This window comes from Melanerpes formicivorus, unplaced genomic scaffold (assembly GCF_026170545.1).
Source record: "Melanerpes formicivorus ecotype bairdi unplaced genomic scaffold, bMelFor1.0.p_v2 SCAF_1, whole genome shotgun sequence".
Lineage (NCBI taxonomy): Eukaryota > Metazoa > Chordata > Aves > Piciformes > Picidae > Melanerpes > Melanerpes formicivorus.
In genome coordinates, this window is record NW_027142353.1 from 49,229,988 (window position 1) to 49,246,070 (window position 16,083).

The following is a 16,083-nucleotide window of genomic DNA, read 5'->3' on the forward strand; positions in this document are numbered from 1 at the left end:
CACCTCACTACAATGTCCTTTTAAGTAGTTGTAGAGCAAGAAGGTTTCCCTTCAGCCTCCTCAACATTAAACAGTTTGTACAATTATTCATGATTGCACAGATGATAATAAAATCATGGGAGCACTTAACATGAACTTGATCTTGACATTTTGTACAGTAAATTAGCAATCATCACTGAACTTCTTCAGGTTCTCTTCCCACATATCCAGGTCTTCCTACATTTCTTTTCCAAGTATCCATTTCCCTGCTCAGTTTGGTATCATCAGGGTACATTTGATCCCTTCAGATCACTTACGAAGATACATTAAACAGCACTGGGCCCAGTATCAGTCCTTGGGGGACCCCACTTTTAACAAGTTGCAGTTAGAAAGTAATTTATGACCACTCTCTGGGTGCAAACTGTCAGCCAGTTCCCCATACATTCTACAAACCACTTGTCTAGATTGTAATGTGTCTGTTTCTCTTCACGGAGGCTATATGGAACCATATCTAAAACCTTGGAGAAATCCAGGTAGACAATGTCCACTGCTCTGTCCACATCAGCTGAGCAGGGTACTTTGTCATAGAAGACCATTAAGTTTGCCAAGCATGATTTGTCCTTGGTGGATCTGGGTTGACTTTTCCCAGTCATGTACTTTGAATTGTGATAGCTCTCAGGAGTGTCCATTCCAGGGACTGAAGTAAAACTGGCCTATAATTTCCTGGGTCCTCCTTTAACCCATTTTTGTAGATGGGGCTGACATTACCATGAGGGGAACTCTGCAACAGGTTGCCCAGGGAGGTGGTTGGAGTCCCATCCCTGGAGATATTCAAAGTGAGGCTCAACAGGGCTCTGGGCAGTCTGATCTAGTTGTGGATGCCCCTGCTTACTGCAGAGGGAATTGGGCTAGATGACCTTCAGAGGTCTCTTCCAACCCAGACCATTTTATGATTCCATGATTAGCCACCTTCCAGTCTTGCGGGATGTCCTCCAGTCTTCATGACTTCTAGAAGATTATGGAAAGTGGCTTCACAGTGATGTCAGCCACTCTTAACCACTCTCAGGAGGATGTCTGGGCCAATCAATTCATAAGGGACAAGTTCCTGTAATAGCATATCATCTCTTCTTTCACTGACTGAGCTTGGGTTTGCATCAACCTGGATTTTTGTTCTTGAGGCCGGGGGCCCAACAGTGCTGGTAAAGATAGAGGTGAAGAAAGTGGTGAGGTTTTGCTTTTTCATCAGTGTTGGTGACTAATTCACCTCTCCCATTCAACAGTGGGACAATATTTTCTGTCTTTTTCTAGTTTGTGTTTACATATCTGAAGAGCCCTTTCTTGTAGTTTTTGACTTGTCAGGCCAATTTCGATTTGAGCTGAGCTTTTCCTATTCTAACTGAATCTCTGCATGCTTTGTCAATGCCTTTGTTCTTAACAGATATTCATCCACTTTTCCATCTCTGGTAGACTTTGCTTTTTGTTTTGAGCAGACTCATATTTCCCTTACCTTAAAAGGGGATGAACTGATTTTGTGCTTCCAGGAGAGCATTGTTGAAAAGCTCCCAGCACTTGCTAGCTCCATTGTCCTCCATGGAGGCTTCCCACAGAACCTCCCAGCTGAGCTCTGTAGAGAGATAAGTTTGCTTTTTCTAGAATTCTAAACCTTTGTCTTAGTACTAACTTCCCTAACACTCAGCAGGATGCCAAACACCACAATATTGTGATCACTGCAGCCGAGGCATCAGTAATCAAGGTACCACAAGACAGTTTTTCTTGGCTTGTGACTTGCAAATCCAGCAGTGCCTCATGCCTGGTTGGTACACTTAATGTTTGTATGAAGGAGCAGTACTCTATACATTTCCAGAAGCTTGATGGATGATGTTTGGGCTGGTGTATTTTTTTCCAACAAACATGAGTAGTCACCAATAAGAACCAGGTTCAGCTGACTTGAAGCTTTCTTAAGTGACAGTGCTTAAAGTGACACAAAATACTCAGTGTTTAAGTGACACAAATTGGTGATATGCCTCCAACAGCAGATGCTTGCTGAAAGATACCCCTTGGATCCCCATTAACTGACATCCTGAAGAGCTCAAATTGCTTTTGGGGTGGAAATTGTTCTGTCTACTATTTTGCATATTCCTCCAAAAGAATGCTTCTTAAACTTGTTTCTTATACTGTATTTTGCATTAGAAGAAAAGACCGTGGTTGAAAGAGACATTAAACCGGAATAAATTTAATAAAAGGGTCCAGGAATTTAAAGCAGTAAGATCTATAGAGATATGTTTCATATAGATGTATCTCTATTTTATACAGATAGGTACTTGCCTAAAATATACTTACATGACTGTGTAACATGTGTTTACATATATGTGACTACTTTAGAAGTTCAAAGTTGTTCACCTTTTTGTGTCCTCATTTTATTTGTTTCAGAGTGGTGAACCAGTATCAAGAGCTAGTACAAAATGAAGCGAAATGTCCTGTGAAAATGTTTCACAATTCAGGTGGATCAGTAAATCTTAGTCATCTTTCTCCAGGGAAGGAAATGGAAGTGAGTCTATCAAGCCATACATTTCTTTAACTGGCATTTAATTACTGAACTATTAAAATGGTTTTTGCTATCCACATGTAAACATAAAATAACCCATGAATTTCATTCTAAATTGTTTGTAAATGCTTTATCATCATCATCATTCAATGGGAGCTTGTTGGAAAAATTGGAGGAAAACACTCTTATTTTCACTGTCCAAATGTTGCATCCTTTAGCCATGGCTTATTTATTTTATTACTGTGTATAAAACATTTAGCACCGAGGTTTTGGTGTAGCATTTTCCCACTCAAACGAACCTTCCACAGTGAACTTTCCATACTTAAATGCAGCTATGTGTTTTATTTTGCAGGTCAATAAACACAGAAGCAGATGTATTAGCTGAACTTCTTTTACCTTTAGAAATTACTGAAATTATTTTATTTTAACTTTGAAGAGGATAACTCCTTTGAAAACCCAAAACAACAACAAAACACTAACACCCCCCCACCCAACAAAATAAGCACTGCAAATGTTAAAGTGCACATGCTTACAGGCACACATACAGTAGAAATTCCTGCATTCTCAAATTTCTCTCATGCCTGTTGTCACTGCCATGTCTTTTACTTGCTGCTTCTGGCTTTCTTCATCAGATTCAGAAGTCTAGGGATGAGCTGTATGGATTCTGTACTCCTTGGGCTATTTATTTTGCTGTAATTGCCCTAAATACATTTCAAAAGCAACAGTGTTGCTCTGCAGTGGGTAGTTCTGGGTGTCTGCCAGAGCAGCATGCAGAGGCCAGCAGTGGCAGAAAGGTATAGGAATGTTACTGGATGCATATATATATATATAAAAATCACAGAATAACTTAGAGTAGGAAAGTGCGTTTGGAAATCATCTTGTCTAGCTGTCAGTCCTCACTGAAAGTGGACTCCTTTTGAAGAGTGCATTATACTAAAGAGGAGGATAGTCCTCAGAGTTTTTCTCAAAAGATTCATTTTTACAAGCAAGCAATTACAAAACTGTAGAGGGAGTGCCACTTATTACTCAGAATCAGTGGAAGCTTAACTCTCCAAAAGGGCTGATTCTTCATAGTGCTGAGTGCTCTGATTTGTTACCCCACGCACATCTAATCTGGGCTCCAGCGTTGAAATATTCCATTCACTATACCAGCAGCCTCATTTTCTAGTTTCAGAACTTTGTGGAGTCTATGCTTGTTAGATGTTACTTTAATTTCTGGTTTACCTGCTTTATAGGTACAAATGTATAGACTGTACCTGTCAATGTGTTTGACTGTTGAGTATTTTGACTGTGTCAGCTACTGGAATTAGGGATTTAGGGCCTGAGTTAGTACCACAGATTTCGTTAGGTGAAAATTTATGTTCAACCAAAACAGGTTATAAGAACAAACAAAAAGGGAGCACTTTTCCTCTCAAAAAGTTAGCAGAGCTCTGATCACATTGAAGTTGGGGAGAAAATGTGTGTTGATTTCTGCACATGCAGAACTTTCCTGCATCTATTTAAATTCCTCTTCCCAGAATCAGGAAATCTGATTCTGCTCTCTAAATCTGTCTTTGTTGGAAATGGCAGATATGTACAGCTGGTGAATGAATGAAATGGAGTAATTTTTCAAGACCAAATCATCTTTTTATTTAAAGTGCATCTGTCACTCTTGCAGTTGTCAAAATTGCTAACAAGAATTTCAAAACTGCAGAGAAAAATGAAACTGCTTCATTGTTTTGAAAGGTTTTGCTTGTTTTAAATTGTATCAGTGCTTTAAAGGTGCCTCTTGATGGTAGGCATTTTGCCTAAAGAGAGTGTGTCATAGGTTATGTTTTTAAAACAAAGAGAAGTCTGAAGATTTTGAAGGGAATCTTGTCGTGAGTTTGAGAAGTCTAGTACAAATTAATTGCATTGTCTTTTCTGTCAAATATGTGGAAGCTCATATTGCTGTGGTAGTGTTAATTTCTCTTTCCTCCTAGCAGCCAGAAAGTATATCAGGCTCTGTTCAGTCTTCAGTATTGGGGAAAGGTGTAAAACACCGACCTCCTCCCATCAAATTACCTTCAAGTTCAGGAAGTAGCTCTTCAGGTAATTATTCATTGACTCTGGCGTTTCCTTTTCACATGTCCTGCCTGTTGTAAAATGACATTTCTTGAGTAAAGATTTAATGAGAAAAACAAGACATGTATCTTATCTGTTAAAAGAGCATAATTTTTTTTATTTCTGATTATATTGTTCACAAAATCAGACTCTAACATATTCAAGTTAACACGTTCTCACAGAACAATGATGTGTTTTAATTATGCTTTTCCAGGTAATATTTTTAGTCCACAACAGTCAAGTGGCCACCTAAAGTCCCCAACTCCTCCTCCTTCTTCTAAGCCTCCTGGTCTTTCTCGGAAACAATCTATGGATCTTAATCAAGTTAGCATGCTTTCTCCAGCTGCCATGTCCCCTGCAAGCTCTTCACAAAGTGAGTCACGACCTAAATTCTCCATTAAATCTTAGGCTTTTGCATAAATGCTTCCTGAGATAAACTTCTTAACCTGTGGAACGATGAAACTTAAGTGTACAGTGTACCGTAAATTGTATAAGTTGTGCAGCTTGAGGCAGGTCTCTTGTTCACTGTATGTATTTCATGTTTATTGTAACTGTGTTCGTTCTTTCTGTATATATGTATGCACCCTCTGTGTATACGTTTTAATACATTTTTATGCAATTAGTATGATGATCTCTTTTATGAAAGGCTGGTAGATTGTGTGATGAGATGAAATTCCAAAGTGTAGATATATTTTTTTTTTATCCCTCCAGTGTAAAAACAGTATGTTAGATCAGTGTGCTTTTACATAATTTAAGCATCTCGGGTTTTAAATGTTCTAGGAGCTGGTGCAGTTGTATCTCTGTGTATGTATATAATCTGATCAGTCCTAAGGTGGTGATACAATAAACAATAAGATGACTTTTTTAAAACACTCCTACACTGTTTTACAAATCATTGCTGATTGCAAGTGTGGTGGTGATGCTGATGGCGATAGCACCATACTCCCAGGTGTTAAACTGGAAATTCTAGTAATAAGTAGCATCCTAGTGGAAGTATTTTCCTCAACACTGACAGGATCGTTGTAACCGTAGCTACAGGTCACGAACAGCTTTAAAAATACGTGCGCGTCTTGAGGCACTTCGCGAACAGATTTGTGCAAAGAGAACTCACAGCTGCAGTCTTTTCATTTTTTAATGAGTAATTGTACACTGCACGTTCCAGTACCCTGCACAGTAATTATAATATGCTTTTTGCATTAAATAGTTCAAAAGCTGGGTAGCTCAAAAAGTGTAACTTTTCTGCCTTCTTGTTTTGCACAAAGAAAAAAAGAGGACAAGTCAGAAAATTCTTCCAACATACTTAAGGCTGGTTTTATGTTAGTGCTGTGAACTGTGTCAATCTGCTGCACGCAGTTGTTACTTTAAGGCTCCGGTCACGACAGCTGAACATTCACATTTGTTTACTTTCTTTCTGCAGGACATGAAAGCTAAAAAAACCAAACAAACAGAAAAAAAACCACCCCACCCCCTCTAAAAGAAAGAAAAAAAAAGAACAACAAAGAACCCCCCCCCAAAAAAAAACCCCAACCAAAAGAAACTTAAAACCCTCCCAAAGAAACCACAAAAAGCCACACCTCATGTTTATGGGAGCTTTTGTTTTTCAATTGACAAATTGTTCTTACTGCATCCACAACAAATCTAGCTATGCATACTATGCTTAAGAACAAGGAATTGCACAGTAACTTTTAAAGATGCAGTATTACCCTCTGGTTCTCAAACATCTCTAAATATATTTATATTTCATCAAAATTTGGCACATGGGAGATCAGCTATCTGAGGAAATTTAGGCCAACCCCATGATTATTGAAACAGTCTGTGTTCTTTGTTGAATCTGTTGTTTTCCATGATATGTTTATAACATGATGCAATTGTGCAGGCAGTGCATAGAGACTATATGTTTAACACTTGAGGGCAACAACATTAATGAGGTTACAACGGTCACCAAGAATTTTTTAGGGTTTTTTTAATTTATGTATTTCTGAATGGAGTTATGACAGTGTATGGTAAATTATTGAAGGACTTAATGGAGGATACAAATCTGTGTATGGCTGAAGGAATTAAGCATGGGGAATGAGCTTTCTGTGTGATTCTACTGCATCCTTAACAATGAGTGCGTGCTGCAACACTCGTGTCGTGCAGAAATTAACACTTGCAGTCTGAGGAGCAAATTGTCAGTGCTAAATAAGATTCCATTAACCTTATTATACAAAAAGGACTGGCCTTTTATAACAAACTAGTACTTTCTATTTTTCTCAATGAGCAGGGTCTGGAACTCCTAAATCATCTACTCCTACTCCAACCAACACCCCTTCATCGACCCCACACCCTCCTGATGCTCAGAGCTCAACTCCTATTACCCCTTCTGCCATCCCTACTCCCCAAGATTCAGGCTTCACCCCTCAGCCCACTTTGTTAACCCCGTTTGCCCAGCAGCAGATGTCTCTGAGCCAGGCACTGCCTGTAATGACCATTCCTCTTTCCACCATGGTAACATCCATTACTACAGGAACGACCTCCACCCAGGTCATGGCAAACCCTGCAGGACTTAACTTCATCAATGTAGTGGGCTCTGTGTGGTAAGTCTTTTGTTACGATGGTTTTGTAATTTGCCGTGGGTGGGTTGGTTGTTGGGGTGGTGGTGTGGAGAGTTTGGGAGTGGTACAGGACTGTCCAGCATCCATTAGGATAGATACATTTCTGGATCTGCCACACAGAAATATTACTGATTTTGTAATATGAATTGAAAAGCCACTAGAAACTATTTGTATTTCTCAACCATAAGGCAACTACTATGAGAACACTAAGAAAGGGTTTTTATTGCTTTCAGCGTTTTGGATGTGTATAGTTCAATTTTATAAGCTTAACCTTAGTTTAAATGTTTTTTGAGGTCTTGCTCTTTATGAAGACATCTTTTATTAATCAGAAAAGAGGTGGAATATCATACGCAGACCACTCTAAACGAAGAGTGGAAAGAGATTCAGTAGGCGCTTTACTATGAATGAAAGATTGGATGTAAAATACCAGAAAACACAAATCAGGTTTTTAGCAATTTAACTGAAGTTAAATATTCTTTAATCCTTCAAACTCATTTTGTGATAAAATAAAAATGCTGCTGTCAAGATTAGATTGTGTGGTGTAACGTGAACTGCATTTCTAAATACAAGAAATTCTATGATCAATGTAAGATGGGCAACGTAAGATGCATGGTGTGCTTCAATGCAAGCATCAGACACTTGACTGCTCCAAGGTGTTCCGCAGTTGGCCACAGCTGATGAATTGGATGCCTTTTCTTTTGGGTTTTTTTTTGGTGTATATAATACAAAAAGAAAGCACAAACCTGTTCCTTCACTTTCTGTTACAATATTACAACCATTTTGAAGACGGTTGATCTCTCAGTATTTCTAGAATTAAAGAGCCACTTGTGGTTTATTTTCCATAGATTGTACCAAAGGAACAAAACATTTGGGTTTGTTGTGTATTTGTTATGCCCTAGGTGTCACAGTTTGTCATTCTGCCTTGATGCTTTGTCTGTAATCCTATTTACAGAAAACAGTTGGTCTGCTTATCGTGAGACAGAGGGCAAAAGCTGACGCGTATTTACTCATACCACTTGGGTTTGATGTGTTGTCTTTCCTCTTCTACAGTGGAGCACAGACACTGATGAGCGGGTCAAACCCTATGTTGGGGTGCAACACTGGTGCCATAGCCCCTGCAGGTATAAATCTGAGTGGCATTTTACCATCAGGAGGTCTGGTACCAAGTGCGCTGCCTGCTGCGATGCAGTCTGCCTCTCAAGCAGGTTAGTGCAAACAAGTTGAAAAGCCACCCTTCAGGTAGGGACAGTGTGAAAACATATTGTAAGAAAGGTGGACAAAACCAGCTGTTGTGTGCGTAGGTTGTGTATTTGATGACTGATGCTCAGGAGCAGTGAGTATTTTTGTGTTCCAAGCATGGGCTGCGTTTGAAATTCTTTGAAATGGATTTTTGAGGAGCTGGACTGGCAATACGTGCTCTAAACCTGGATTGTTTGGTATGTTCAGTAGGGCAGTTGAGAGAGACTCCAGAATCAAATTCAACTTGGATGGTGATGACTGACAGGAAAAAAGGCGAGACTAGCTTTATAGACAGGCCTACTTTTTAAATATGCAGGGTGTATTACCCTGTCACTGGTACTGCTTTATTCTAGTAGGACAATTATTAGTTCCTTATTGCTTTCAAAGAGGATAATATAAATTACTGTACTTCATTAGACATTAAAGCAGGGTTTAAATTCTTAGCTTTGGGGGTTTTGATAAAGAAAAAAAACCCTAGTGTTCTATACCATGCTTATCTAAACTGTCTAATTACCTTCACCTAAGAAGATTCCCACCTTTCTCTGTAACTGTTTGGAGTAGTTCATTATCTGTACAAAATGTTTCCTTCTAATTACGATGTATCTTCTTAATTGCAAATTAAATGAATTTTTTCCTCCTGTTCCTTGCAGACATGAAAAGTAGTCATTCACCCTTTCTCTTTACCTTCTAAGTATCAAACACGCTGTCATGTCCCACATTTGTCTTCTCTTTCTGATAGCTCGTATTTTTCAAACCTTTCATAATCCTGTCACTCTCTTCTAGACTGTCCAATTTGCTTACATCCTTCTTAAAATGTGATAACCAAAACTGGACACAAGCCTGAGCTTGGCTGATTTACTACTATGGAGCACAGCAGAATAAATGCATCTCATCTCTTTCACAACATTCCTGTTAACATTTCCCTAAATGAGGTCTGCTTATTTTTTATCTGTTTGGGGGTTTTTCAACAGCATTACCTTAACGTAAGAATGCTTTACTGGGTTAGGCCAAGAATCATTCAGCTTATATTCTGTCTCTGGCAGTCGCCATAAGAGGATATATAAGAGAGAGTTTAAGATGAGACAAGAGAGAGTTTAAGATGAGACAAAAGTGTGAAGCAAAAACGTTCCTTGTATACAACCATACCTCTTCTGGCAATCTACAGCTTTCAGACTTTCTTAGCTGAAGACTACATACATGGATCTTTGGGCTTAATATTCCACGCTAGACTTCTAGTCTGTGGATTTAGCTCATTGGTTCTTGAATACATTTTTATTTTCAGAATCAACAGCAGCTTGTGACAATGAGTTTTATAAATGTAAACTGTGTGTAGAGGTTCTTCTCTGTGTTCTGGAGTTTGTGGTATGGATGATTTCGGATATGTTTGTGACTTACTGTAGCTTCTCCTGTCCTTTCTTGCTGTATAGACACAAAGCTAGTTGCTCACAATTTTGTACCTTTTCATTTGCCTTTTTTAATTCAATGTTACTGAATTTTGGACCCTTTCTTCAATTAACTACAATCATTTTGAATTCTAATTCTGTCCTTTCAAGCACTATCAGCCTTTCCCAATTTGGTGTCACAGATCTTTACAATGCTACACTGTTGCCCACATCACATTTGGGAGTAGTGAGCTAAGCTAGGGCCATGGAAGACCTCAAGGGATTCCGTTTGGGAGCCACTGTTTTACTGGACTGGTTCAATCAGTTCTGCACCCACGTGGCAGCTTACTACATGTACATCTTTTTTTAGTATAGCTTTGAGGAGTGCCATGTGGAGTAACGACAGAAGCTCTAGAAGTCAGATAACCTTTTGCCAGCAGCTCTTGGGGGAGGTGGGTGGGCAATTGCTAAGATTTTAAGGGGGATTGCTTCTGTGAATGATTGAGAAACTAAGAGCCTGTTACTTCATTAAGCTCTTCAACATTTCTGGATTTACTGTACAAACAGTAAAGGTTTTTTAAAGCCAGAAGAATACCTGAAGAGTAACTGCTGTGACTCTTCACATTCACCTTTGTGTAAAGGCTTTAAGAGGATACAGGGTACACTCTTCAATAACAATACAGATTTCTTTGTTTAGTCAGTTCTCTTTAACTTTACATCTGGCTAACTTTGAACTTATCAGCATTATGGAAAATGCAGCACTTGCCAGTTTACCAGCTTCCAAATGCTTAGAAATAATCCCAGTGGAAAGGTGTATTAATTGCAATACACATGTATAATTAAACAAAGACTTCCTACTAATAAAAAGGTGTTTTCTTTAACAGGCAGCCCCTTTGGTTTGAAAAATGCATCAAATCTTCGGTCCTTAAATCTTCTACAGGTAATTGTTCTATTTGGACACAATAATAATGAAAATTTTCTATATTTATTTAGAGACATGTATAGTGCTGCTTGCTGCATTGCCCACCACCAATCTTTGAAGCCAGTTGATCCAACCAACCATTTACTGTAAACTTACCCTTATTTAAAATGCTCAGAATAAGAGGAAAAGCTCCTTCTATTAAGATGCCAGGTTGAAATGATAGATCTAGCTCACAGCACCTAGTTCACAGTAACAGTCTAAAATTGCTGACATTTGAATCCAAGGGATTAATCTGAAAATACAGTCTTCCATTTTCAGGATTTGCTTAAGCTTTTACTCCAAATCATTCTTTAAACTGAAGTTACAACTATTTTAAAAGTACAAAGCAGCACAATAGAGGCGCTCAGGAGTTACATGTACAATGCTTAAAAAGGCAAGCTCAGCATGCAGAGTTGTGTGCAGTGACAGCTTTACAGAGCATGTGGTACTGGAAACAGAAGTTCGTGTAAGATAAGAAGTTTAGAAGGTTGGTAAATGTTTTCTTGCCATTAAGAAAAACTCAAATAAAAAACATGAGCAAAAGCTGCTTAGTATGTCAGAGCTCCATGTAAAAACAAAACAGGAAGTGTTTGTGGAACCAAGTGGAATTCCTGGATCTTGAAATGAGCTGCAAGTTACAGGTGCAGAATTGCAGCTTCAGCGTTCCACCAACGTTGCACCGTGCTTCAAAAAATTAATACCAGTAAAAAAAGAGATAAGCTTTAGCTTTGCCACTTCCTTCTACCACTCTATACGCTCTCCAGAAACATGGAAAAGGACTGGCACAGGAGGCAGTTATGCCACAGTAGAGCTCTTCTATAAATTGAATACTTGTCTTTGTGTCATTCCACATTGAACTATATCTTTTCAAGCTACCTCTGCCACCCACGTAAGCCAAGAACAATTTGTCTGAAATCAGTGCAATTAAAGCTGGAGTAAGGAAGAGGAATTGAGTCTGTTTAACATTTTCCTGCATCAGACCTTGCAGCTTGGTGTTTGGAAGCAATCTACTAAAATTAGATGGAATATTCCAAAAGGGAGAATAATGGTCAGTGTTTTTGAAGACAAGCCTTTACATTTCCAGTAGCAGCACAATCTCTACTTTTATAATTAGAATAATAAAAATGTATTTTCCTGTGGAACTATCTCACCATAATTTTAATGCAGGTTTGTTTTTTGAGGACCAGGCTTTTTCACAAACAGCAGCAACTGTAAATTGAATTATTTTTGAAGGATTTATAAACAAATAAAGCACCAATAAACAAAAACCAATGAAAAACAAACCTCCAAGGAGAGCATCATTATCAATGTCATGCTCATCCTAGGACAGTGGGGAAACTCAGCAGTTTGAATTATGCCTTTTGGTCTTAAATCTTCAACAGCTTCCAGGTGGTTCCGCAGTAACAGCAGCTGTCACAGTTCTCTCCACCAACAATCTTAGCAGCCTGCAACCTGTAGCTTTCAGCAATAGGGAGAACAATTGTGTGCTAACAGCCCCTCAGCCTGGGGTGCACGGATGAAACAGTTCCTCCTCCCCTTGTCTACAAGTAAATAAGCCTTTACCCAACAAATCTGAGACAGGAAGGAAGTCTTCCTTCAAAATCTTCTCAAACTGCAAAGGTTGTAGTGGCTTAGGAGCTGAGTTATACTCTTTTATTTATATCCTGTATAGAAGAGCTACAACAAAACAAGTGGCTAAGCATTGTGTGACTCTAGGGAGACAGCCCACTGTATGAATGGTGTAAAATCAGCTTAGTGTGGTCCTGTTTAAGGTACATCGAGATGAACAGAGTAATGCACCATCATGATTGCAACAGCAACTAAAACTTTCTTACATTGCTGTGAGCTGGTTTACAATCCTCACTGCTGTACCGTTATTCTCTTTAAGATGGAGAAACCATCGTTTGGCTTTAAAGCTGTAATCTTAAAGACACTTGCTCTATTGCTGCCTGTAATCAGTGTTAAAGGCTTTAAGCACTGAAGAAGTCTGAAGCCTTTAAAAGGATGAATAAGCCTGTTCTCAGAATGACACATTTTGAGGGGTTGGTTCTACCTGTGCTTAAAAATCTTTACCAGCACAAATGTAGCAATTTGAGAAAACCAGCTGCTTTGCTTTTGTGTTATCTTTTGCCCTCCCAGACATGCAAACTTCTGTTTACCAAATGGTCTCTGCTGGATACTTGTTTTGTCATGATGATTTTGCTTGTGCTACTGTAGACTGTTCATCAATAAGATGCCTCTTTCAAATGTTTTAATGGTGTATAGTCTCCCCTGTCACAGGCTTTGTTTTGGAATGCGGGACAGTTTACTGGGGAACTTCCAGATTTGTTCTTAGAATCCAAATGTCAGTTACTAGTTAAATTACTAACAACAACAAAAATTTACGTATGCTCTTACTGTTGGGTTTTATTTTGTAAGCCTTGGGCTTCTAGGGCATTTACAATATAAGCCTATAAGCCTAGACCTTCTTGTGGCAGGAAGTTCTTCTGGAGGAAACCAATCTCTCTGCATTGGCTAATTTGCCCTCTCTTACAGGACATTACAGAGTAAGACTGGGGTCATTATCTAAAATGACCAGTTAGGAATACTGAATTCTCTCACTTTCTCCAAGGATAACAATGTATTCAGTGCTGTAATCCAAGTGCTTTGTGGAAAGCACCTGAGCCCAAAAGGACCCAACAGTTTTCTCTGATACCAACAGAACATGTACATTCTCATCTCATGCTTAGGGCTTTTTCCCAAATGTTGGTTCTATGACTTTGTAATACAGTCTTTCTTAGTCATCTTCATCAAGGTGATGCCTTCTTAATGTGCAATCGTTTGGGCAAGCTTGCCTGGATACTAGTAGCATGATTTCATATGGTTATTCTAAAGGAGCATTCCACTCCTGGAAATGCACCGGCTCCAATCTTCAGCTGGTTGTTTTACTTTCTGACTGATAAATCCTTGCAGCTGGCGTGAACTGCATATGTAATACTTCATTTTCCCACATTATGAATCAATGCATAACTTCAGTTCTAGAAGAGGTCCTAATTTAATAGTAGCCTTTGACATCATTTGACAGTACATAAGACTCCACTAATTCCATTTGTGCAATTACTGTGAGAACTACTCTGTTCTGAAAATAAAATCTTAAAAGTAAGGGCTTTATTTTTTATTTAAGGAGTGTGTGGCACAATGTGAATTGAAATGTCAGACTTTTCACACTTTGGTGGGTTAGAACCTTTGCACATGGATGGCTTCAGGTGTTACCTGAAGACTTTGGGGCTGGGAGTGGGACAGGAAATTGTCATGCGATTACAACCATAAACTGTAGTCTCTGCTGATTGTAGCAGGGAAGTTGACAAGCATGTGGGACTTCTGGTGGGCAAGAAGCATAATATGCTGCTTCTCTGCTGAAACAGAGCTGGTTTGGGGTATTCAGTATCTGCTCATTCAACTTTGATAGTGACTGTGTTATAGCCTGTATCTACATGCGCTGGAATGTTTCTAAATGGATCTTCAAAAGTTTGCCCTCACACTAGCTTTGTTTACTTATTCACTGATACTGAAGTTTGGTAATAAGGATCAAGCTTTTCATTTTTGCTAGGGCTCTGACCAAGGTCCATCCAATCAAGATCAGGCATTATCTGCCCAACAAGCTGCTGTAATTAACCTGACGGGAGTAGGGAATTTTATGCAACCTCAAGCCACAGGTATGTGCTTGCTGAGCTTCCTTTTGCAGTTAAATGTGTATGTTGATCAGTTCATACTGAAATGAAGTTTGGTCTTGAAGTCATGCTAGATCAGAACAATTTACTATTTATTATCAGCACGTTTGGCAGTTGTGTTCTAAATTCATAGTATCACATGAAAATAAGTCATACGTGATAGAAAAAAGACAGAGAGCTTCTATGCCAGACTTCATTGAGGAATGTTCAGCTGTGTCCTCAACATCCAGTACAAGAAACCTCTTGTTTTTCCACAAGCACTTCATAATCTAGTATGTTGTAACTAACAAACTATGTATATCATGTGTACTTACTCTGCACTGTTTCCAGTTTGACTCTGAAACTAATTCTATTGATCCTCCTGTTCTGTTAACACTCAATTCTTGTCTTCCTTCCCTGACCCTTACAAACATGACCTGACCTCTTTGACCTGCCTGCTTTCCCCTTCTCCTTTCTTAGTGTTGTCTCAGCTTGGCTCTGCCATGAACAGACCTGGGCAAAGCCTTCCTCAGCAGAGACTCCAGCTTTCTTCTGCCTTACAACAGCAACAACAACAAGCCTTGCAGCAGCAGCAGCAACAGATACAAGTAATCCAGCAACTTCACTCTGACTGTGTTCAAAAAAACAACACTAAATTAAAAATACAATTCTCAGCTCCAAACCCCAAAATCCTGCCCCTTTGTGTTTTCTTTATCTAATCACTATATAGTCTCACAATATTTAAGAAAGCAAAACAAACATTGATTTGGCAAACAATGTAATGAACATTTTTAAATCTGGTCCTCAGCTTGGAGCACTGAATTTATTTTTATTCACTTACAGCCATTCACCTTTCTGATTTGCTAGCATTCAAGGAGTGCTTGTGGCACATATGTACATAAGCTCTGCCAGGTGCCAGTAGATTTTAAAACAGCATGAATGTAAGCACCTCTAAGTTCAGATCTAGCACTGCTACAGTCACTACATGGAAATAACAGCTCTCACAAAGCATTCCTTAAGCCATCTCTCATTTGGATGAGAGGTTATGACAATAACACAGTCTCCTCTTTGTGATATATATAAAAAAACATGTACGCTACATACACTGAAAAAGTATTATGTGAGAAATTGACAACATACTCTAAATACTCACTGAAGTTGCTGAGTTACTGCAGTTACTGCAATGGAGAGAAAGGGCAAAGAAACAAAGCTGTCCAAGTACGTGTGAAATGTTAGCTATGCCCTTAGCAGGCTTCTGTGCCACTGGTGCTGCTTGACTGTACTCATTGCCCCAGCACATGGTGTTTTCCTTTTGTCAACCCTGGTGCTGCTTCATTTTATTTTCTTTTTCCCCCTCCTTCCCTTCCTTTCATTCTTCCTGACATGAGACATAGCTTTATAGTCAACGCTAACAAGCCTTTTCTCATTCTCCATGGCAGCAGTTGCGATTCTTGCAGCATCAAATGGCTATGGCAGCAGCAGCAGCAGCAGCACAAGCAGCTCACCTGCATCGTCAACAGCATTCAGGCAGCCACTCAAAAAGTAAAAGGAAAAGAGGCACACCAGCCCCTCCAAAATCCTGAGACTTCTCTTTTTTTAGTCTCCTCCCTCC

The 16,083-nt window shown here is 39.1% G+C and overlaps 1 protein-coding gene across 9 annotated transcripts in view; it reads left to right on the forward strand.

The window, feature by feature from the left end:
• SUPT20H (SPT20 homolog, SAGA complex component) overlaps positions 1 to 16,017 on the forward strand; it is a 61,651-nt gene extending 45,634 nt beyond the window's left edge. For 4 of the 9 annotated variants that reach the window (XM_068142605.1, XM_068142587.1, XM_068142621.1 and 1 more), the window contains exons 16-23: positions 2,410 to 2,527; positions 4,486 to 4,594; positions 4,821 to 4,979; positions 6,870 to 7,182; positions 8,251 to 8,405; positions 10,706 to 10,761; positions 14,372 to 14,477; positions 15,911 to 16,017. In XM_068142605.1, coding sequence (XP_067998706.1) covers positions 2,410 to 2,527; positions 4,486 to 4,594; positions 4,821 to 4,979; positions 6,870 to 7,182; positions 8,251 to 8,405; positions 10,706 to 10,761; positions 14,372 to 14,477; positions 15,911 to 16,017 — 1,123 coding nt within the window. The remainder of the gene's footprint in view (positions 1 to 2,409; positions 2,528 to 4,485; positions 4,595 to 4,820; positions 4,980 to 6,869; positions 7,183 to 8,250; positions 8,406 to 10,705; positions 10,762 to 14,371; positions 14,478 to 15,910) is intronic. The other 5 variants (XM_068142613.1, XM_068142641.1, XM_068142631.1 and 2 more) reach the window with 4 other exon arrangements.
• The last annotated feature ends 66 nt before the right edge of the window (positions 16,018 to 16,083 follow it).